The sequence below is a fragment of the Saprolegnia diclina genome (genome assembly GCF_000281045.1).
Source record: "Saprolegnia diclina VS20 unplaced genomic scaffold supercont1.55, whole genome shotgun sequence".
NCBI lineage: Eukaryota > Oomycota > Saprolegniomycetes > Saprolegniales > Saprolegniaceae > Saprolegnia > Saprolegnia diclina.
The window spans coordinates 79,852-102,126 of NW_008246122.1; the positions used below are offsets into that span (position 1 = coordinate 79,852).

At 58.8% G+C, this 22,275-nt stretch overlaps 9 protein-coding genes across 9 annotated transcripts in view; 5 read left to right on the forward strand and 4 right to left on the reverse strand.

The window, feature by feature from the left end:
- Positions 1-657: 657 nt before the first annotated feature.
- On the forward strand, positions 658-1,949 carry SDRG_13031 (hypothetical protein; the record flags this gene model as incomplete). Its single annotated transcript, XM_008619114.1, has 1 exon — positions 658-1,949. One exon carries the CDS (start codon positions 658-660, stop codon positions 1,855-1,857), a length of 1,200 nt encoding a protein of 399 aa, XP_008617336.1. The 3' UTR covers positions 1,858-1,949.
- Positions 1,950-2,502: 553 nt separating this feature from the next.
- SDRG_13032 (hypothetical protein) lies at positions 2,503-4,627 on the forward strand. Its single transcript, XM_008619115.1, has 2 exons — positions 2,503-3,568; positions 3,611-4,627. Exons 1-2 carry the CDS (start codon positions 2,562-2,564, stop codon positions 4,554-4,556), a joined length of 1,953 nt encoding a protein of 650 aa, XP_008617337.1. The 5' UTR covers positions 2,503-2,561; the 3' UTR covers positions 4,557-4,627.
- Positions 4,628-5,681: 1,054 nt separating this feature from the next.
- Positions 5,682-7,331, forward strand: SDRG_13033 (hypothetical protein). The gene has a single exon (XM_008619116.1). It carries the CDS (start codon positions 5,703-5,705, stop codon positions 7,161-7,163), a length of 1,461 nt encoding a protein of 486 aa, XP_008617338.1. The 5' UTR covers positions 5,682-5,702; the 3' UTR covers positions 7,164-7,331.
- A 313-nt stretch (positions 7,332-7,644) lies between these two features.
- On the reverse strand, positions 7,645-8,456 carry SDRG_13034 (hypothetical protein; the record flags this gene model as incomplete). Its single annotated transcript, XM_008619117.1, has 1 exon — positions 7,645-8,456. A coding segment is annotated over one exon (806 nt), but the record flags the coding sequence as incomplete, so codon positions are not given.
- Positions 8,457-9,484: 1,028 nt separating this feature from the next.
- On the forward strand, positions 9,485-11,852 carry SDRG_13035 (hypothetical protein). The gene has a single exon (XM_008619118.1). The coding sequence runs from the start codon at positions 9,516-9,518 to the stop codon at positions 11,775-11,777; it is 2,262 nt and encodes a 753-aa protein (XP_008617340.1). The 5' UTR covers positions 9,485-9,515; the 3' UTR covers positions 11,778-11,852.
- On the reverse strand, positions 11,831-13,371 carry SDRG_13036 (hypothetical protein). The gene has a single exon (XM_008619119.1). The coding sequence runs from the start codon at positions 13,364-13,366 to the stop codon at positions 11,900-11,902; it is 1,467 nt and encodes a 488-aa protein (XP_008617341.1). The 5' UTR covers positions 13,367-13,371; the 3' UTR covers positions 11,831-11,899.
- A 1,229-nt stretch (positions 13,372-14,600) lies between these two features.
- SDRG_13037 (hypothetical protein) lies at positions 14,601-16,862 on the reverse strand. Its single transcript, XM_008619120.1, has one exon. It carries the CDS (start codon positions 16,838-16,840, stop codon positions 14,675-14,677), a length of 2,166 nt encoding a protein of 721 aa, XP_008617342.1. The 5' UTR covers positions 16,841-16,862; the 3' UTR covers positions 14,601-14,674.
- Positions 16,863-17,509: 647 nt separating this feature from the next.
- On the reverse strand, positions 17,510-19,893 carry SDRG_13038 (hypothetical protein). The gene has a single exon (XM_008619121.1). The coding sequence runs from the start codon at positions 19,837-19,839 to the stop codon at positions 17,593-17,595; it is 2,247 nt and encodes a 748-aa protein (XP_008617343.1). The 5' UTR covers positions 19,840-19,893; the 3' UTR covers positions 17,510-17,592.
- A 1,274-nt stretch (positions 19,894-21,167) lies between these two features.
- SDRG_13039 (hypothetical protein) overlaps positions 21,168-22,275 on the forward strand; it is a gene marked incomplete at its 3' end in the record, with an annotated part of 2,794 nt that continues 1,686 nt past the window's right edge. Inside the window, exon 1 of the mRNA XM_008619122.1 lies at positions 21,168-22,261. Coding sequence (XP_008617344.1) covers positions 21,182-22,261 — 1,080 coding nt within the window. The 5' untranslated portion in view covers positions 21,168-21,181. The remainder of the gene's footprint in view (positions 22,262-22,275) is intronic.

Consider the following 22,275-nt stretch of genomic DNA (forward strand, 5'->3'; position numbering starts at 1 on the left):
TTCACTTGCTACAGCGGTAGCTTTGGGGCCAGCTCATGGCGGTATGAGGAAGGTAGCCACTCAATCCCACCCGCGCTTAAACCGAACGCTGGAATATGTTTGGATTGGCTAAAAAGCACGCGCCGAGCCACTTTCATTCGTTCAAAAAGCATTTGAATCAACCAATCACCGCGTCGTGGAGTGTTGTCCGGATATGACAGCGCCATCAGCTTCTGCATCAGCATGGCGGCGACGGTGCTGTTCAACGATGCGCTGTGGTCGATGCTCATGGCGTACTCGGACAAGCTGCTATGATGCGACCGCGTCATCCAACGCAGCCATCTCGAGCTTCGTCGCTTTCGACGTGGTACGCTTCACATCTCTTGTCTTGGTTTCCCGAGGCTGAGACGACCCTACGAGCGACCTGAGCCGAGTTCCCGGCTCAGCAGACGAGATGTCAAAGGTTGCATGCGTCAAATTTTAGCCGCCGGTGACCAAACTTGGAATGACGTACAAGGGTAAGACTGGCCGGGAAGCAGGAGTCGCGTAGCCCAGCCTCCCTCAACCGTTGGGTGCTTCGAGATATGGTCCTCTCTTTGGGTTAGTATGTGGATACAAACCGCAAGCAGTTTCCAGCACGAGCTGCACGGAGCGGCTCACTTTTGAATCCGATTTGTCATGCGCAGCTTCGGGACCTACGCAGCGCTTCTGCTCTCGCTCTCGGCGGCCTCCATCGGCGTCGTCGGCGCGGCGACGTGCTCCACCATCCAGCCCAACACCGACTACTTTGGCAACGACATCAAGTCGACGTCCCAAGCGAGCCCCAGCAATTGCTGCGGGGACTGCGCGGCCACCCCGGGGTGCATCCTCTATGTCTGGACGAGCCAGAGCGGTGGCACGTGCTACCTCAAGAGCGCAGCGGGCACCTCGTCCAACAAGCCGGGTGCGCAGGCGGCGTTCCTCGTGCCTAGTACGTGCAACAACTTGCAGCCCAACATCGACTACTTTGGCAACGACATCAAGTCGACGTCTCAAGCGAACCCCAGCAACTGCTGCGGGGACTGCACGGCCACGCCCGGGTGCATCCTCTACGTTTGGACGAACCAGAGCGGCGGCACGTGCTACCTCAAGTCGGCTCAAGGCGCGCCGTCCAACAAGCCGGGCGCACAGTCGGGGTTTCTTGGCACGACACCGACACCGACGCCAACACCGACGCCAACACCGACACCAACGCCAACGCCAACGACCTGCACCAACTACCAGAGCAACATCGACTACCCCGGTAACGACATTGCATCAACATCGCAGCCGACGGCCGCTAACTGCTGCAACGACTGTGCCGCGACCCCCGGCTGCGTTCTCTACGTCTGGACGAGCCAGAGTGGCGGCACGTGCTACCTCAAGTCGGCCCAAGGCGCGTCCATCGCCAAGCCCGGCGCGCAGTCGGCGGCTCTTAGCGGGCCTTCGCCGTGTGGCCCCGCGCTCGCCAACACGGACTACACGGGCCAGGACTTGAGTAACGTTGGAGTGACGTCCATCAACCAGTGCTGCGCGGCCTGCCTCGCTGTCGCCGCTTGCAACGCCTACAGCTTCAAGGACAACGTGTGCTACCTCAAGAGCGGCAGCAATGGCCAAGTGTCGCTGCCGGGTGTCACGGCCGTCGCGCTCTACCGCTGCTCGGCGCCGGAGACCAACGTCGACTACATTGACAACAACATTGGAACTGCGGCGTCGCCAACGTACGTGCGCTGCTGCGAGCTGTGCCGCAACACGGCCGGGTGCGGCGCGTTCTCGTGGGCCAGCGGCGTGTGCTACTTGAAGAGCGCCAAGGGTGCGACGACGAACGCGGCTGGTGTCATCTCGGCCACGGTGCTCTAGCTGCGTCGCGCCGCCCACGCCAGCACCTCTTATTTGCCTCCCTCAACTCGTTGACGTGAGTCCTCAATCCATGCATACGTAGCTTATGTTGAGTTTTTGTTGTCTCGAGAGGCGTGTGGGGAGCAGCATCGTTGGTCGCAAGTGTAAGGTCGATTTGAGATTGAAACTCTCTGAGCACGCAGATCTTATAATATAAGATCTGCGTGCTCAGAGAGTTTCCCAAACTGAATCTCAAATCATGTTCTCAATACTCAATCTTTAGTTTGGGAAACTCTCTGAGCACGCAGATCTTATATTATAAGATCTTATATTATAGGATCTGCGTGCTCAGAGAGTTTCCCAAACTGAATCTCAAATCGTGTTAAACCTCTTTTGTTTTGATATTCCAGTTGCAACTTTGATATTCCAGTTGCAACTGGAATATCAATTGAAAGAGGATTTCAAAATTCGCAAGCAATCTCGCAGATCCTGCGACGATGGAAGAAGCACAAGGGAGCATGGCGATGGCGCCGGCCGAGATGGCGGTATGAGGAAGGCAGCTGCTCAATCCCACCCGCGCTTGAACCGAGCACTGGAATATCTTTGGATTGGCTAAAAAGCACGCGCCGAGCCACTTTCATTCGTTCAAAAGCATTCGAATCAACCAATCACCGCGTCGTGGAGTGTCGTCCGGATGTGACAGCGCCATTAGCATCTGCATCACCATGGCGGCGACGGTGCTGCTCAACGATGCGCTGTGGCCGATGCTCATGGCGTACCAGCACGGACTCCCGTGGTGCATCGGTGAGCTTGAGCGGCTTAGCGCGACGATCACGCTGGCGCCAGTGGCGGACCCCGGTGGGCCGCTCTGCTTGCACAACGTGCCGCCTCGGTTTCTCGCGACGCCGTACCTGCGGCGCAACGCGCCTCAGCGCCACGCGCCATTGACGGCAGGAACGCTCTTTCTGTACGACAAAGATGCCATGGCGAGCCTCCCGCTGCACCTCTCGATCCTTGAAGGTCATTTGCGCCACATCGTCCTCTGGGGCGTGCATCGCCCGCACTGTTTCCAGCGATCCACCATCGAGCTCGCGGCCGCGTGCGGTCATACCGACATTGTGCAGCACCTTGCGACGCAGATGACGCTACCCGTGACGACGAAAACGGTCGACTTGGCCGCTATGAACGGCAACGAGGCGCTTCTGCGCTGGCTCTTCGACCTGCCAGCACGCCGCGGCGGGACGCGCTTGGCCCTCGATGGCGCTGCCGCCCATGGACACTTGGCCATCGTGCAGTTGCTGGTCTCAAAAGGTCGCTACTACGGGTCGCGCAACGTTGTCGCTGCGGCTGTTCACAATGGTCACATCCATATCGCTCGGTTCCTCTTGGAGTCGGGCCGCTATGCGTACAACTACTGCGCGAGGGCATATATGCAAGACTACTACGGCGTACAGCATGTCAACGTGCCGGGCACGGCCCAACTGGCATGCATCAAGCTGCTTTTGGCAACGTACCATGCCGACGCCATTGACGCTGTCGCGATCGAAGGTGCGATCCGCACCAGTGGCGTCGCGGCGCTCGTCTTTTGCTTTAATGCCGGCGTCGTTGCGCTCACAAGTCGACTGATCGAGTACATTGCGAACCTCGGCGATGTCGATGCGATGCGGTTTGCGTTGCAGCAGCTATTGCAACTGCACCAGAAGCCGGCCCATTGGCTCTCGGCCCCGTCCCGGTACATGCACCCTAATGACATAGCACGACGGTCTTTTTGTAGGTGGTGGGGTAGCGTCCGGCGTGCCAGTCTCACGCACACGTGGTCCCCCTCGGGATGGAGTATATGTCGCGCCACAGACATTGCTGCGGCTCGTGGGCACTTGGGCGTGCTCCAGCTCTTGCATGCAGCAAGACTCGACTGCGGGACTTCCTCCGCGATCGTCTACGCCGCCGCCAACGGTCATCTCGCCACGGTCCAGTGGCTCTACGAGACGCTACGGGACTTGAACGTCGACGTTGCGCTTAGTTCGGCGGCTGCCTACGGCCATAGTGACGTCGTCGATGCCCTCCTCGGCATGCAGCGCGAGAGCCAACGCAGGCTTCCACTCGAGTTTGCCTGGACGACATGGTGTCTCGACCCCATCGAGACGCGGGACGTTGCCATCATCGTCGCTCACGTTGAGCCACAAGTCGCAGCTGCCGCGACGGGCCATGTCGAGATTCTACAGCGTCTGCCGCCGCGCGTCTCGCCAGCGCACTTGGTCGATGAAGCGTGCAAGCACGGCCATCTCAACGTTGTCAAGGCGCTTTGGAGCGAATGCGACGGGTCGTATAGTCTCCCAACGCTCCTGAAGGCGCTCGCAGCGGGGCATCTGCTGGTCGTCGAGTACCTCTTGCTTCATGGAAAGCTGTGGTCGGCGAGCAAATTCAGCGATGACGCGGCAGCCGTCGATGCCATCTACACGGCCGCTGCGCACCAAGGCAACGTTGACGTGTATGTTCGCATAGCTGCGTGCCTCCCACACGGCGTGAGCCGACAAGCGATAGGGACTTTGCTATCGGACGTCATTGAGCGCCGACACTGGCGCTTGCTGTCGCATCTCCTCACCGACGCAACGCTGGTCGTATCAAGCGATGTGGTTGCGCTTGCCAGCGCCAGAGCACCCAAGACCCTTGTCGACGCGATGCAAGCAAGAGCGGTGACGACAAGCGTCGCCGAAATGTAGTGATTCATAAGAGTCGTTGCAGTCTAGAAGAACGCTCACGAACGCAACAGTTTGTTTGAAACGAGAAGGTTCGACCCGTCGTCAGATTGCCGGTGTACAATTGTTGGGTATCTCAGCGCGGGACTGAGAAAGAGTATCTCGACATCGCGCTCTCCCAGACGCTACCACATCACCCAAGCGCCAAGCGCCCATGGACGCCACCGTTGCTACTAGCTTGTGCGGGTCGGAGCTGCAGGCGGGTGCGCGCCAACTCGACGACTACCGCTAGTTACGACGCACGGTGCGCGTCGAGCGTTGATGGTGCAGCGGACTTCGAGGCAGCCTGGCTCACGCTGTAGCGCTTCTCAGCTTACCAGCTTGCGTCGATATCAGACGCTTTTCCTGAGTACATTCGGGCAGTCATTCGTAGCTCCATAGCGTACACTGCTGCAGAGGAACACGGCAGAGGGACTGAGCAGTCATCGGAAGCGTCTCGACGATCGACCTCAAGCGTGGGAGGCTTGCGTCGACAGGCTGGCCACAGTGGCACACATATGTTCACCTGACCGTGCGAAAACATCATGTTTAAAACAGATTGTCCATCACGCGCATCGTACCGTGTAATCAAAGCTGCATACGAGCCATCCATCCGACATCAAATCAAAGGCAGTGCTTGGAGCGGTGCGTAGGTGTCTTTCTCAGTGCAAAAAAGAACCGCCTCGCGCGTCGCGCACACAAGTCACATATAGTTTAAAACAGTTTAAAACATGCCAGGCACGGCTGATGTTCACGCTACGCCGCATTGTCGCCCGCTCGTTTGTTTCTGCACGAACCGATTAGATGGTCTGGTCCAACTCAGATCTGGAAGGCACGTCCACCTCTTCTGGTATCGCGTCTCTTTGCGTGTGCATCTGCAGCGCGTGAGTCTCGAGCTCTGGTTGGCTGCATGGATCCCACACTCACTACGCAAGCCTATTCGATGCGACGACCAAACCAAGCGTCTTGTATCTGCAGCAAGATTAGATTTGACGTAGCACGTGGTCGCATCTGTTGGTAGTGGTCGACGGTTCCACCCATGCGAACACATGTTTTCGGCTGACTCAGATCGCACGGCGTCGCCCTCGATCGATTCATTTTACAATTTCACTTGTATCAACAGCAAATACCATGAAGGTCATCTTTGCCCTCGCTGCCCTTGCGGCCGCCGCCCACGCCAAGGTCACGAGCGCGGTCCTCCGCGAACTCGAAGTGGACGGCACGACGTCGGTCATCGTCACCTTCAAGAAGGAAGCTACCGAGTCGCTTGCGACGTACGAAGCCATCACCAACGTGGCCGAACGCCGTGAAAAGTACATCGCTGCGACGTCGGCCGAGGCCGTCAAGCGCACGTCGTCGCTCCGTGAGGCCATTGGCACCAAGGTCGACATTGAGAGCTTCTGGATTGCGCCTGTGGCGTCGGTCAAGAACGTCGACCAGGCGACTGTCGACGCCATCTCCAAGCTCCCCAACGTGCTCAAGGTCGACACGGTTCGCAGCATCAAGCTCACGCCGGTCATCAAGGGCAAGGAAAACTCGCCGGCCGACCACTCGCGTCCCAACGGCGTCCAGTGGGGTGTCGACACGGTCGGTGCGCCCGCGATCTGGAAGTACTTTGACGGCAAGGGCGTCGTCGTCGGCTCGATCGACACGGGTGTCCGTCACACGCACGAAGCCATCAAGTCCAAGTGGCGCTCGGACCGTGGTTGGTACGACCCGTACAACAAGACGGCGCTCCCCGAAGATCTCGGTGGCCACGGTACCCACACGATCGGTACGATGGTCGGTGACTACGGTATCGGTGTTGCCCCCGGCGCTCAGTTCATCTCGTGCCGTGGCTTGTACATTGACAGCGGCGACGACCTCTCGCTTCTGACGTGCGCGCAGTTTATGGTGTGCCCGACCAAGCCGGACGGCTCGGACCCGGACTGCACCAAGGGCGCGGACCTCGTCAACAACTCGTGGGGCGGTGACGCGAGCACGGACACGTGGTTTGCCGACGTCATTGACTCGTGGCACATGGCCGGTGTCACGCCGCTCTTTGCCAACGGCAACGAAGGTCCGGCCTGCGCGACGGCGGGCAACCCGGCGACGTACAACAACGTCATTTCGGTCGGCGCCGTCGGCTCGTACACGGACGAGCCCAACCAGCTCGCGTACTTTTCGTCCAAGGGCCCGGCCCAGTACAAAGACTGGAACGGCAACGTGCACACGATCGTCAAGCCCGATGTGTCGGCGCCCGGCTTCTTCACCTACTCGAGCCTCAACGTCAACGACGCCTACTATGAGTACTACGCCGGCACGTCGATGGCGACGCCGCATGTCGCTGGTGTCGTCGCCCTCCTCAAGTCGGCGCAGAAGGGCCTCACTTACAACCAGATCTACCGGTACCTGACGACGACGACGGTCAAGGACATCTTGCAGCCCGAGCCGCAGACGTGGATCCTCACGCGCAACCGCACGCTCCCGGGCGCGCCCAACTGCGGCGGTGTCTCGGACAAGGCGTGGCCCAACAACCGTTATGGCTACGGTCGCGTTAACGTCACCAACATCCTCGGTGGCGGCAAGTTCCCCAACCCGAGCGCGTGCTAACTACGCCTTTTGCGGCCAATCGTTTCATTTTGATTGCCAGTGTGACGTTGATAACTCTGCATAATCCACCACCATGCCATGTCTTCTCGCACGGTGATCTTGCCCTCTCACTTCAGTTCATAATTCATACCAACCGTGTTGCAACAACAAAAGCTATGTATTCTCCGGTGGCACTCATTTTTGGCCCACATTGTGCTCTCAAAACCCATGCTCAAAACCCCCGAGTTTCTCATCACAGTACAATATTGTAGCAACGAGGAAACGAACTGTTGTCTGTATTGTTGAATGATACGCGAGCCAATACTGTATGCAAGCCAAGAGCTCGTTTGGGCTAATGACGTACATCACAAAGGCTGTATCTGAGGCCTAATCAAAAGCATAGCAGATGGCCACCACTGCCGACCCTTGTCGCCTGCTGCAACGATGCGACTCGACTACTTGTATGCTGGCAGGTCGGACGAAAAAGCAAAAATCATAAATTAGCGATCTAGGCAACGGGATGCAGGTACAATTCAACGTGAATCGTGAGCGCTTGGATCTTGCCGACGAGAAGCGCAACGTACGACGCTCGATAGCACTTGACGTCGTCCAACATTGCGCGCGTCTCGTCCGTCGACATGGTGCGGAGCGATGCGTGCGGGAAAAAGTCGTCGTGCACTTCGTCCAAGATCGCCAAGAGCTGCTTGAGGACACTCCGCGACGGCGTTGGCTGGCTCTTGCGCAGCAGCGAGAGGCCGGACGCCAGCAGTTCGAGGAGGCGCGAGTACGGCCAAAGCTGCTGCCAGAGTGCCTGCGTCCACATGTCGGTGGCAAACTCCAGTGTGTAGTGAAGCTGCTTGTAGAGCTCAGGATCCGAGTCCTTTGGGAGGTACCGCGGCTGGCGCAAATGGTCCAAGTGCTGCAGCAAGTGCACGGCGCCGCAAAACTCTGTGGCTTGAAGCGGACTCGCAAAAGCAAATGTCTTGATGACGTCGCTACCGCGCGCGACAAGCTGCACTTGGCGCTTCCCGTGCCGTACAAAGCACGTGTGCATTGTCGGGAGGTACTGCGGCGACGCGGCGCTGGGCGGAAGGTACGTGAGGCAGCCTTTGTCGAGGCGCACGAGAACGCGCGTCTCCGCCTTCTTGAGCGCCGACGTCCAATGGAGCTTGTCGAAGAACGTTGGGTCTTCGAGGACCGTAAAGAGGCACGCGATGCTACGCTCGTGCGTGGGGTCCACTGGCGACGGGTGCTGCTGGTCGATCGCGCAGTTGTCGAGAATGCTGTCGAGTTTGGCCAAGTGCGCTGTCATTGTGCTGGGAAATAAGAAAATGATGCAAATGTGCGGCTGGCACTTTTGCCAAGATCGTCATAGTCGCACAGGACCGACATTCCGACACCGACATTCCATTGGTTGTCGCATGTGTTGCGCAGTTAAATAGTGTATGCCTCGAGTTGGTTGATCGCATCGTGCTTGCGAGCTCGGCCTATTTAATTCAATACGTGTTGCGCTCGATCTTTCGATGTGAATATTTCTGGCATTGTACAGCGTTTCATTGTTGGTGCAAGCTTGGACCGCTAGGAAATAACACGACCCTCGTGGGGCGAGTGAGGACGCCCGAACACACTATTAAGTGACGTTGAGAGAGCCAGTGTGGTGGACATCGCAAGAAGAAACAAAATTGAACCTCGGAGCAATCGTGGACAGCGTGGACACAGCACAGCTGAATTTATTAAGATCTAGTACCTGGAAGGCTCTAGGACTAGTAATTTGGAGGCACGCGGTAGCAGCGAGTAATTGTAGTACGAGTGACACTGGTCGCGACGACCCAGTGAGGTGGACCATACTACTAGGAAGTAACGTCACGGACGCCAGTACTTGGTAGGCATCACGAGGGCGGAGCCACACAACTGGGCGACAAGCAAGGTACATAAAAATCCTTGCGGATAAGATCACAGATATAAGATTGTATGTCGACGTGCAAAAGACGTTCCGGTACCGGTGCTGGCCTCTGGTTTCTTGTGCCGGATTGTGGTCGTCGCGAAACTTTAGTAGGTTTTCAAACAGCCATGTCCCAAGCCGTTTCGAGGGCCGAGAGCGAACAAAAAAAGGAATAATGAATGTTCGCTGTCGTTGGTCATTTACAAAATCCTGCAATGCCTTGCAAGCTCCATTTCCGATTAATGCCACTGTAGAAGCGTAGTTGACAGTGTGTGACGACCGTGGCGTCGGGTCACGAGCCATCCAAAGAGCCGCATTGGACCACCCGCTTACCACCAAGAGACCTCGCCGTATGGCAGCGATGACACGACATATGGGCGCTTGGCCTGGCCCACGGATCCTGGGATAGACGTTCGCATTTCAGAAGGAGCATGCTGTGCCCGACTCGGTGCTATATCGCGGGCGTGCTCAGCTACGTGCTGCTTCTATCGACGCTCGCGACGGCCAAAGTCGCGCCACGCGTCCACCGGCACTTGGCCGTGTACGACACCATGGACATCTTTGTGACGTTTACGAGTCACCAAGCAGCACTGGACCGCGTGGCATCGACGCCGGCGCACCGCGACCACCGGACTCGCGTCTTCGAAGCGCTGCGTGACCACGCGATTGCGTCGCAAAAGGCGGCGCTGGCGCTTCTGCACGACCACACTAGTAAGTCTTTTTGGATCAGTTGCAGCGCTGTCGTGCACAACGCGTCGGCATCGATCGTCGCGGCGCTCGCCTTGCTCGCCGACGTCGTTACGATCGAACCAATCTCGGTGGTCGAGCTCGATCCGGTGCTGGCGGGTGTCGATGACAACACGACGTCGACGGACGTCGAGTGGGGTGTGGCGACGATTGGCGCGCCGGCCATGTGGCCAATCACCAACGGATCCGGTATCGTCGTCGGCTCGATCGACACGGGCGTACGCCATTCGCACGAAGCGCTCAAAAGCAACTGGCGCCGCCACCGGGGCTGGTACGACCCGTACAACCGCACGCGTCTACCAAGCGACGATACGGGCCATGGCACGCACACGACGGGCACGATGGTGGGTCGTCACGGCATCGGCGTTGCCCCCGGCGCGCAGTGGATTGCGTGCAAAGGACTTTTGAACGGCCGCGGGACGTCGGCGGCGCTGCTCGAGTGCGCGCAATTCATGCTATGCCCAACGTACTCCGACGGCAACCACCCCGATTGCAGCCAAGGCGCCGATGTCGTCAACAACTCGTGGGGCGGCGCGACGTTCCACCCGTGGTTCGAAGGCGCAGTTGCTGCGTGGCACAAGGCGGGTATCACGCCGGTCTTTTCAATTGGCAACAAGGGCCCAGCGTGTGCGAGTGCTGGCAACCCTGGCGGGTACCCCAACGTCCTTTCAGTCGGCGCCGTGGGCTCCCACACAAACGACCCGTCGCAGCTCGCATACTTTTCGGCCAAAGGCCCCGCCACGTATAAAGATCGTCGTGGTGTCGTGTCCAAGCTCATCAAGCCGGTCGTGGCTGCACCCGGCTTTTTCATTCGGTCCGCCAAGTTCACGGGCAACCACCGCTACGGGCAGCTCGCAGGCACAAGCATGGCCGCACCGCATGTCTCGGGCATCGTCGCGCTCCTGAAGAGCCACGACCCGGCGCTCACGTACGACGACATTTACAAACTCGTCACCGAAACCACCGAGCGCGCGTCGTTGCAACCGGAGCCTACGACGTGGGCCATGCCATGCAACGTGACGGCGCCGGGCGCTTTCAACTGCGGTGGCACGCCCGATACGACATGGCCCAACAACCGGTATGGCTACGGCCGCGTGAGCGTCACCAACATGATGCGTCACCTTGACGCAGCGACTCTGGTGTCGGCACCGTTTCCAGTCGTCGCCCTCGCTCGCGTTGCGCTGCCCGACGCAACGCCGGTGCCAATCGCGTTGGTGACGTACACGAAGCAGGTTTTGGCAGCGTGGGACGACTGTCTCATCACCGACACGGTGCACAACACAACCCACGAGCGATTTTATTACGACGCTCACCGTCAAGTGCTTCAGTCAGAGCATCTTCATGGTCACTGCCTCGACGTGATCCACGACGTTGTAGTGCAATGGAAGCCCTGCAACGATGCGGCGCGGTCGCAGAAATGGCGACTGGAAGATGACCACATTGCGTCCGTGTTGTTACCAGGGTCGTGCGTCGACATCCAGACGCCCGGTCCACGCGTGACGCTGGCGCCGTGCGAGCCATTCGCGCTCACCCAGTGGTTTCGATCGACAGTGACGACGGAGCTACAGTCGCCACGTGCGACCATATTTGTGCGACTGACGACCAAGGACCGCCGCGTGCTCGCGCGTGACGGGCATGACGTGGCGTCGCGCAGGGCTCTCGATACCATTTACGAAGTCTTTGAGTATGACGCCCACACGCAGCTGCTTCAAACGGGTGACACGACTGCGCCACTGTGCTGGACCGCGCACGGCACGTCGCTGCAGCTTTTGCCGTGCGACGCATCGGCGACGTCTCAAGAGTGGACGATCGATGGTACGCACCGTCGTCTCCGTCAAGGCGAGTGGTGCGTCGAGGTGGCGCCCAACCGTGTCGAGGTTCAGCTGGCACGGTGCCAGTACGCTCACGTCGGGCAGTGGATCGACGCAATCTATGTGTCTGTCTAGTCGATATTGCACTTTATTTTTTGCAAATAGTGTTGATTTCTGATGAAATAGCTGGTTATACAAGTTGTTGGGAAAACACATTTATATTGGAGTATGTCACACTTTAAACGAGACATGGCGATTTAGCACGCGCTGGGGTTGGGGAGCTTGCCACCCGCGAGGATGTTGGTGACGTTGACGCGGCCGTAGCCATAACGGTTGTTGGGCCACGCCTTGTCCGAGACACCGCCGCAGTTGGGCGCGCCGGGGTACGTCGTATGGTTCTTGTCGCGAAGGACCCACTTCGCAGGCTCGGCGGTCAAGACGTCCTTGACCGTCGTCGTCGTCAGGTACCGGTAGATCTGGTTGTACGTAAGACCGTGCTGCGCCGACTTGATCAAAGCAACGACACCAGCGACATGGGGCGCCGCCATCGACGTGCCGGCGTAGTAGTCGTAGAAACCATCGCCGACGTTGACGGCCGAGTACGTAAAGAAGCCGGGCGCCGAGATATCAGGCTTGACGATCGTGTGCTTCTTGCCAGTGGCATCCTGGTACTGGGCCGGGCCCTTGGACGAGAAGAATGCGAGCTCGTTCGGTTCGTCGTCGTACGAGCCAACGGCGCCGACCGCGATGACGTTGCGGTAGCTGGCCGGGTTGCCGGCCGTCGCGCAAGCGGGGCCTTCGTTGCCGTTGGCAAAGATGGGCGTGATGCCAGCCATGTGCCACGCGTCAATGACGTCAGCGAACCACGGGCTCGTGTCGGTGTCACCGCCCCACGAGTTGTTGACGAGGTCCGCGCCCTTGGTGCAGTCCGGGTCCGAGCCGTCCGGCTTGGTCGGGCACACCATAAACTGCGCGCACGTCAAAAGCGACTCGTCGTCGCCGCTCTCTTCGTAGAGACCGCGGCACGAGATGAACTGCGCCTCGGGGGCAACACCGATACCATAGTCACCGACCATCGTACCGATCGTGTGGGTACCGTGGCCACCGAGATCTTCAGGAAGCGCCGTCTGGTTGTACGGGTCGTACCAACCACGGTCCGAGCGCCACTTGGACTTGATGGCTTCGTGCGTGTGACGCACACCCGTGTCGATCGAACCGATGACAACGCCCTTGCCCTTGGTGTACTTCCAGATAGCGGGCGCACCGACCGTGTCGACACCCCACTGGATGCCCGTCGGGCGGCCGTTGTCAGCAGGCGAGTTCTCCTTGCCCTTGATGACCGACGTGAGCTTGATGTTGCGGATCGACTCGACCTTCTCGACGTTGTTGAGCGAAGCAACCTTGTCGAGCGTGGCCTTGTTGGCGTTCTTGATCGAGACGACCGGCGCGATCCAGTAGCTCTTGACTTCGGCGCCGGCGCCAATCGTCGCAGCAATCGCCGACGCGCGCTTGGTCGACTCGATCGTGGCGGCGGCGACGAACTTCTCACGGCGCTCGGCCAAGTTGGAGATCAACTCGTAGTTCTCAAACGACTCGGTTGCGTCCTTCTTGAAGGTCACCATGACCGAGGACGAGCCCGTGGTTTCGAGTTCGCGGAGGACCGAGCTCGCGATCTTGGCGTGGGCAACGGCCGCAAGGGCAGCGACAGCGACAATGACCTTCATGGCGGTGTAAATTGTAAAGTGAGGTTGGCGCTCTCGTCGTCGACGCCGTCGGCGAAATCTGAGTTGCCCTTTGCCACATGTTGAGTTTAAACAGATGGCAACGACCAGCCGCATCTTGGGTGCGTGGATCGACCGCATCTACCTTGCTCGTCCAGAGGAAGGGCCTTGATAGCAAGCTTGGGTTCTACCAGTATAGTTACCGAGCTTTTACATCAACCATACTGCCAGTGCAAAGACAGAAATGCCACCGACGAACACGTCCATGCACAAGTGGGCAACAAGGAAACGGTATTGGACCTCGACCGCACAATGTCCAACACCAGATCTGATTTCGACCCCGTGTTTATAATCTGTGAGGTGGGCGGCAGTGTCGCTACGACCATGGCAGTAATAGCGTCGACAAGTCGCTTGCCGGCTACCGTGGGTCCAACCTCGGTTCGCCTTTGATCAGTTGAAGCGTGTGGCTCGTCTGCGTGTTCAGATTTCATTCGCATCGCATCTGAGCGCAGCCTCGTCCAGACCTCGTAGTACCAATAACTGAGTCGCTAAGGTGAGTTGATGCAGGGACTCGAAAAGCGGCATAGGGTTGCCGCCAATTCGCTCCGTGCTATGCACGGTTGGGTGCCATCGGCTCTTCCTTGCAGCAGCGCGAGAATCGAACGCGCAGCCGCTGCGGATACTCACAGCGTGTCTTGCGCCTGTTGGACGACTGCAGCTCGTGTGTAATCGTACGCAAATCAGATTCGGTCGAGCCGGCTGGTCGAGCTGCCACCTGGGATTGGCAGATCAGATTGCCACCCGAAACCAAGCAGAAACCTTGGTATACGCATAGCCTTTTATATTTGATGCCATTTTCATGTTTAAGGGCCCTATAAAACCCCTAAGAACCGATCATTTGTCATAAATAATCATACTAGGGAGTAGCCAATAGGAGGCCACAATGCGGAATCTTTGGCTGCAAACACCAAGCTCCGTTGATGACGGTACTACCAGCTGACGGAACCAGAATTTCAGCGCCAGCTACGACAATTGCACAGCACTTGGACGCCCCGGCTGCATCACTTGACTCTCCGTTGAGCCCTAGCCTATTCCTTGCAAGTCGACCGCAGGATCGCAGTGAGCGTTAGGCCAGTAACGTCGTATGGTCCCCTTTTCGTTAACAAGAAAAGAGTGTAGAGTATCGAGTAGGTCCATCGTTTGGACAACCACGAGCATGGCCTTCGATCCCGTCGTGCGACTTCGATATATTGATACATACATGTTGATATTTTTTTAGTTTGATGCGGCGCGTCTAGCCCATTTGGACTACTACAGGGGCTTGATACGCCAGTGCCCGTCGATCAGGATCATGGTCATCCTCAAATCCGCGTCTTCGTGCCACAAATGGGTTGCGTCGTCGTCGTACACGGTTGCAACCGCGGGTCCGAGCGATCGCAAGAAAGGCGGAACCTTCTTGCGGCCATGGCGCAGCGCAGCCTCCTCAACGACCGACGTCCAGCCAACGTTAAGGACGTCGTGCAGATGCCGAAGCATGTCGAGATGCCCGTGTGACGCCGCGCGGATCATCATGCGCTCCGACACGCGCGCCGGCAGCCGCGTGCGCAGATCGTCGGCGAATGCATCGTACACCAACTGCAAGAGGTCGACGCGGCCGCTTCGAGCAGTTGTCACGAGCAGCATATGCAGGTAAATGCCATCGGCGTCGTCGTTATGGGCGGACGCAAAGGCGTCAAGTGACCAGCAACGAGTCACGAGCACGTACGTGACGGTGTCGATGCTGCAGTTCCAAACCGCATCCAAGATCGGGCGGTGCTTGCACGAGGACCCGTAGCGTTCGCGGAGGTGGCGCACGACGTGAATATGACCGTTGGCCACGGCGTCGTCGATCGCTTGGGGTGGCACCGTGTGACCGCGAGCGACAAGGAGCTCAAGGATCTCGAGGTGGCCTTGACTGGCCGCCCAGTGCGCCGCCGGCCCCGTGACGTAACCCACGGACGCGTTCCTGCGGCCGTCAACCCGTGGCAGCGCCGCTGAGGTCCGGGAAGGCTCGTCGACCGGGTCGTCGGCATCGCTCGTGGGAACATCCAGTAGGTACGTCACCATGGCGGTATCTCCCACGTACGCTGCTGTAGCGAGTGCGGCTTGGGTCCGGCACCGACCAACGACTTCATGGAGCCAGCGCACAACGTCCAAATGCCCGGCAACAGCGGCAAGCGCCATGGCGTCTTTGCCGCAGCCATCCCGCCGGTGCGTGTGCAGCCAATCCAGCACGCCAAGATGCCCGCGGTACGCCGCGTAGACGATGGCGCGATCCGACCCGACGCGGAGCCGGCTCTCGTGCAAGAGCTTCAGCGAGGTCATATCACCGTTGAACGCCGCGAGTTCCATCACATTCGAGTCGACCCACCGACCGCCCCAACGAGGACGGGGGTCGTCATGTCGAATCCGGCGCATTTGGAGCGGTGCGTCTGGCGGGAGCCACTCGTCGTGGTCGCTGGGGCCTCGCGCATGCTCTTGCGATACACACTGAAGGACATGACGCAGCATTGCGTGGTCTTGCTTGGCGACGGCCAGCTGCAGCAACGCATGCGGTGTCTGCTGTACGAACCCGCGCGCTTGAAAATGCTCCAGCGCAGCAAGGCCCATTGTGTCCACCATGGTAACGAACGCCGCGATCGTCAACGGACCAGCGCTCTCGGTGGCGACGTCGACGGCCTCGAGGTGCGTCGTTCCTTTGATGCGATGCGTCAAGTGGTGGCGATGCGGCACGTCAAAGTCGAGCGACATATCGATTCCTTCAGTGCGCTCTGCGAGAAGGTACCGCACGATGCGCGCGTGGCCATGCACGACGGCCGCCGTAGCCGCGACGATCGAGCCGCCCTCGGTGCGGTGCGAGTGCAAAAATTCAACGACCTCCTCGTGACCGTTCATCGCTGCGCCGTCCATTGCAAATACTGTGCACGTAGCACCCGCTTCATGCAGCCACGTAAGCAGTGGACCATCGCCCGACATGGCCACGAGGTCCATCATCTTGGGCGTGGCCAGCGTCGGAAACTGCGTGAAGAGCAGACGCAACAACGGACCTTGGGACGCGGCCGCGGCCAGCTCGAGCGTGGCCGACGTGCACAGCGAGGGATCGAAGCGCAGCCAGCGCATGACAAGCGCCACGTTGCCTTCGACGACGAGACAATGGAGACCGAGCGCCCGGTCGTACATGCACGGCGACACAAAGAGCGCGTGGTGCGGCAGCTTGGTGCTTGGGTGCGGGTACCGCTGAAGGTAGGGCAATGATGCGAACCGCGCCGGGACGTTGGCGAGGTACGCTGTCGCGTCAACAAGGAACGACATCAAACAAGGCGTGAGCTCGACGGCGTCGGCGAGGCGCTGGACATCCATGAGAGCTTTGGGCAGACCATCTTGGTACGCGGTCACAGCGGCGACAAGGTCAGACGACCGTAGCACAGGCGAGGCCATTATCGTCGGCGCGATGCAAAACGAACGAGTCCAACTGCATGCCGTTCGATTGTGGCATATCCGGATTTGCCGGATAATAAAATAGAAGCTGAAAAATAGAGCCAAGCTCGTTCGGCGAGATCGGTGTCGCCATCGTGCGAGGGCGGCGCTCGGGCGAATCAACAAACTGAAAATGCTGGCCTCTGGTCGAGTTGCATAGTCTAGTGGGCTCCACCCGACCGCTACCACATGCGGCAGAGACCAGGACACACGAAGATCGTGACGCCACACGTTCGTCAAAGATGGTTTTTTTGGTTTCAGGCGTTGGAACCAACCGACATGAGGACTCCAGTGGCTGTTATCACCAGCCCTCGATGGCGATGGCACCTCACGAGGATGACGTCTTGTCCTTTCCCAGTGCCAGTGGACGAGTTTACACTTCACACAAGTCTCCTTCATTTCTATATGGTTTTTACCTCGGCTTCCCTCGCCCAGCTCAGGGCTTCACTCGCCCACCTCTGCGGCCAGCCACCGATATTTTCGTTGCACCCAGAGCAAAACCATCGAAGACATCGTTGCTCCCACCAAGCATATCTAGCGCGTGCACAGGTGCGTGTCGAACTCTTCCATAATAGCCCAGGACTGCACGGTCACAGTTTCCTGTCGTCCAAATACGGTGCGACAATGCGATTCATGTATGGAATCAAAAAGGGTGTATTACTTGATACAATACCAGTATAAACTCAAAGATGCTAAAGAATAGCAACGGCTGCTTAGTACTGGACGGCATCGATCCACTGGTTGGTGTTCCAGTCGTGGCACTCCCACACCTGCGCCGCGTGCGTCGGGTTGGTCGGGTCCACGTCCAAGCACAAGTTGTTGTGCGTCGCGTGCTTGATCTTGTGGTTGCCGGCATCGATGATCCACTTCTGGTTGCCGTTGGTAGCGTCGCACGCGTACGTGTGGAGACCAAACTTGTCACCGTCGCGGAAAGCGTCAAGGCACTCGCCGTTGCTGGCGACCTGGAGCGTCTTGGCATTGTTGTCGTACGTGAAGAGCTCGTTGACCGAGTCCGAGACCCAGTCGGCGTAGACGCCCGAGTAAAACTCGGAGATGACCTTGTTGTTCTTGGTGATGAGCTTGACGTAGCTCTTCTCCTTGACGTTGTCGCACTGGTCAAAGTACTGGCTCACGGCGCTGGGCGAGCACGGGGCGACGCTGGGGCCGGCACCGAGCTTGGCGGCGTTGGAGGTCAAGCAAAAGCCGGACTGGGGATGGACGATGCGCTTGGCGACCGTGTCAAACTTCCAGATCTGCGTGGCGTCACCGGTGCACTTGGCAAGCGCGACCGAGTTGGTGTTGGTGGCGTCCTTGATGAGCGACAAGCAGCCATCTTCCGAGCTCGCCGACTGGATGATGTTGTTCTTGAGGTCGATGACGAAGCCCTCGTTCTTGTTGTTCTTGATCGTGTCGACGAAGAGCTGGCTGTTCCACTCGGAGAGCACCGTCTTCTTGTACGTGCACAACTTGGCGCTCACGGGCTCGGGGGCCGGCGCCTTGGTCGTCGGCGCGGGCGTCGTGATCGAGACAAACTTGCCATCCTTGAGGATGTTGGCCACGTTGACACGGCCGTAACCATAACGGTTGTTGGGCCACTTGGTGTCGTCGACGCCGCCGCAGTTGGGCGCACCCGGGTAGATGTCGGTGCCGTTCTTGTTGTTGGGCACGACCCACTCCTTGGGCTCGCCCTCGAGCATCTTTTGGTCGGCGGTCTGCGTCAAGTAGGCGTAGATTTCTTCGTACGTCAAGTCGATCTTGGCCGACTTGAGGAGTGCGACGACACCGGCGACATGCGGCGCCGCCATCGACGTACCGGCGAGGTACTTGACCGCCGAGTCGCCCGTGTTGTAGGCCGAGAGCGTAAAGAAGCCGGGCGCCGAGATCGTCGGCTTGACGACCGTCTGCTGGACGTTGTGCGCATCAATGTACGTGCCAGGGCCCTTGGACGAGAAGTACGCAAGCTTCGTCGGCTCGTCGTCGTACGAGCCAATCGCACCGACCGAGATGACGTTGGGGTACGTGCCGGGGTTACCGGTCGTGCCGCAGGCCGGGCCGCTGTTGCCGTTGGAGAAGATGGGCGTGATGCCAGCCTTGCGGAGGGCGGCGACCGCTTCTTCGTAGACAGGGTTGAACTTGGCGCTGCCCCACGAGTTGTTGATGACGTGGGCGCCCTTGGAGCAGTCGGGGTGCGTGCCGTCCGTGCGCGTCGGGCACATCATAAACTGAAAGCACTGGATGAGCGCCTGCGACGAGCCGCTCTTGATGTACAAGCCGCGGCACGAGATCCACTGCGCACCCGGCGCGACACCATAGCCGTCCTTGCCGGTCATCGTACCGATGGTGTGCGTACCGTGGCCACCGAGATCTTCCGGGAGTGCGGTCTGGTTGTACGGGTCGTACCAGCCACGGTCGGCGCGCCACGAGTCCTTGATCAAGTTGTGCGTGTGGCGCGCACCCGTGTCGATGGAGCCAATGACCACGCCCTTGCCGTTGAAGTTCTTCCACACGTCCGGGGCGCCGACCGTGTTGACACCCCACTGGTTGGTGATGTTGGCCGCCGGCGCGTCAACCTCCTTGGTCAAAAGCGGTTCGAGCTCAATGTCCGGGAGGTGCTCGACCGACTTGATCGCCTTGCTTTGCGAGAGCTTGGCGATGAGGTCTTTGTCGGCGCCGTCAATGAACGCGCCCGTGACGAGCCACGTGGGCGTGACCTTGTAGCCGGCCGTGAGGGCTTCGATGCTCTTGTGGCCTGTGGTCGTGACATCCGAGAGGATCTCAAAGACCTCTTGGCGCTCAAGCGGCTTGTTCTCGAGCGTCGCGGCTTCGAGGGCCGCGGACGGGTCGGCAAAGCGCACAAAGACATCCGACTTGCCGTTGACTTCGAGCTGGCGGAGGACCGAGCTAGCGACCTTGGCCGAGACCGTGGCCGCAGCCGTCGCAAGGATGAGGAAGGCCTTCATGCTTGTGTTGGATGAAGTCGTACAATGGAAATTGTAAAATGAGGCAATGCTTGCCGCGAGGGCACTGGGCGTGACGAACGACGTATGGCGTCCTTTTTAAACAGATGGAGGTAGCAACTCAGAAACAAGACAGATGGAGAGAGTGGGACTTTGGGACGACATTTCAGAGAAGGCACGGCCGCTTGTTTTCGTAGTGTATCCACTTGAAAACCTGAAGTTGTCGGCACAGTGTACACGAATATGCGCAAGAAAACCCCATATTGGATTTAACGTCACGAGGTCGGTAGAGTCGTGCGCAGTTCAAACTGCAAGCCACATACCACTGGTCTAGTACCTTCGTCGATCATGCCGGCGAGAATACGTCGCGCAATACGCCTGTGAGACGACTCATCGATGCGCTTTTGGGTCAGGCGCACGTCAATGCGTGCTCAGAGAGGCGCGCGTCTCTGTGCTTGACAAGATGGAGCTTGCACGCGATTATACCGCCGCACTGATTCGATGCACTGCCGTTAGTACAGGTAGTCGCGAGCGAATGTCTGCTGTAATCATAGCGGAGCTTGTCAGCGCAGACAAGTACAAGCCGGTCGCAGACGAGACACGGATCAGGATGATCAGCGCCGTTGTAACCCTCGATTTCAATTCGACAGTTCGACCTCAGGGAGGACACGCATCCGCTGTCGTAGGCCGGTCGTGCCAAGCGTCGTGCAAAGAAAGAGGGGTACACGCAATATAGATACCCCGTCTTCACCCCGTCTTGTTGCGCTCGTGCGAACGACGAAGCGACACGAAACACTCATATGTACCCAGCATCGCTTGCTTTTGACAACCAATTGCGGATCAGACAGTAAATGGTGCGTCGTCGGTGCACCTATCAGCGTCATCTGAGAAGCACCCTTCTCATTCTAAGATGCACGGGTGTGATAAGAAGCGCGCGATGGATAAGACATCATTGGTCATATCTTGCCTCTACGAACGGCGAGTTTGCACTTTGCCTTTGAGAAGTGCTTTAGAGGATTTGATTACACGCTGCGGAATGAGTCTCAGGAGTGGATGGAATAGGCGCATTACGTACGAAACATGGGTTGGGTCGCAGTTTGTACTAGATGTGCGCATACGATGTCGTACACTAAACCTTACGACATGCTAAGGGACGAAAACTGTGTAACACACATCGTTGAAGAACCGATCTGATGTTCAAATTGAGAAGGGACCCAAACCAGTTTGCCTTTCTGATTGAAATCAGATCGCGTGTTTGACGCACCCAGCTGGCCCAACAGATGGTCGTGGACGGCTCCGCACGTCCGAGATCCGCTCATTTTACAATTTCAGTTGTACTCGAACGATGAAGATTGTCCTCATCTTGTCGGTCCTCGCTGCGGCGGCCCAGGCCAAGATCACGAGCTCCGCGCTCCGCAAGCTCGAGCAGGAACAGACGTTCACGGCGTTTGTGACCTTCAAGCCGACCGCGACGACGGGCCTCGAGAGCCTCGAGTCGACGCCCATTGGTGAGCGCCGCGAAGTTGTCTACTCGGCGCTCTCGGCCGCTGCGGTCGAGCACAAGGAAACGCTCTCCAGCATTGTCGGCGACCGCAAGGTCAAGGCGTTCTGGATCACCAAGGCCGCGACCGTCGAGAACGTCGACCGCGCGCTCGCCGATAAGATCGCCAAGATTGACAACGTCCTCAAGGTCGACGTGATCAAGACGATCAAGGAAAGCCCGGTCCTCACCAAGAAGGACGACGGCGCCGAGAACTCGCCCGCTGACAACTCGCGCCCGACCGGCATCCAGTGGGGCGTCACGACGATTGGCGCCACCGACGTCTGGAAGACGACCAAGGGTGAAGGCGTCATCATCGGCTCGATCGACTCGGGTGTCCGCCATACCCACGAATCCATCAAGTCCAAGTGGCGTGCGGCCAAGGGCTGGTACGATCCGTACTACCAGACGGCGGAGCCCAACGATCTCAGCGGCCACGGTACCCACACGATCGGTACGATGGTCGGTGACTTCGGTATCGGTGTTGCCCCCGGCGCCCAGTTCATCTCGTGCCTCGGCTTGTACAAGGGCAGCGGCACGAACGCGGCTTTGATCGAGTGCGCTGAGTTTATGATGTGCCCAACCGACACGGACGGGTCGCACCCCGACTGCAAGAAGGGCGCCAACGTTGTCAACAACTCGTGGGGCAGTGACTCGAGCACCGACCCGTGGTACCAGGACGTCGTTGACGCGTGGCACAAGGCCGGTATTACGCCCATCTTTGCCAACGGCAACGAAGGCCCGGCCTGCGCGACGGCCGGCAACCCGGCTAGCTACCCCAACGTCATCTCGGTGGGTGCGATTGGGTCGCGCACGGACGACCCGACGCAGCTCGCGTACTTTTCGTCCAAGGGCCCGGCCAAGTACGTCGACCGCTTGAACCAGGTGCACACGATCGT

What these genes read in the sequence shown, in the direction of transcription:
- SDRG_13032 (XM_008619115.1), top strand. Translation starts at nt 2,562, where the DNA reads ATGGCGGCGACGGTGCTGCTCAACGATGCGCTGTGGCCGATGCTCATG. An exon ending in TGGCTCTCGGCCCCGTCCCG is followed by an intron (nt 3,569 to 3,610) that starts GTACATGCACCC and finishes GTCTTTTTGTAG; the next exon opens with GTGGTGGGGTAGCGTCCGGC.
- SDRG_13033 (XM_008619116.1), top strand. Translation starts at nt 5,703, where the DNA reads ATGAAGGTCATCTTTGCCCTCGCTGCCCTTGCGGCCGCCGCCCACGCC.
- SDRG_13035 (XM_008619118.1), top strand. Translation starts at nt 9,516, where the DNA reads ATGCTGTGCCCGACTCGGTGCTATATCGCGGGCGTGCTCAGCTACGTG.
- SDRG_13036 (XM_008619119.1), bottom strand. Translation starts at nt 13,366, where the DNA reads ATGAAGGTCATTGTCGCTGTCGCTGCCCTTGCGGCCGTTGCCCACGCC.
- SDRG_13037 (XM_008619120.1), bottom strand. Translation starts at nt 16,840, where the DNA reads ATGGCCTCGCCTGTGCTACGGTCGTCTGACCTTGTCGCCGCTGTGACC.
- SDRG_13038 (XM_008619121.1), bottom strand. Translation starts at nt 19,839, where the DNA reads ATGAAGGCCTTCCTCATCCTTGCGACGGCTGCGGCCACGGTCTCGGCC.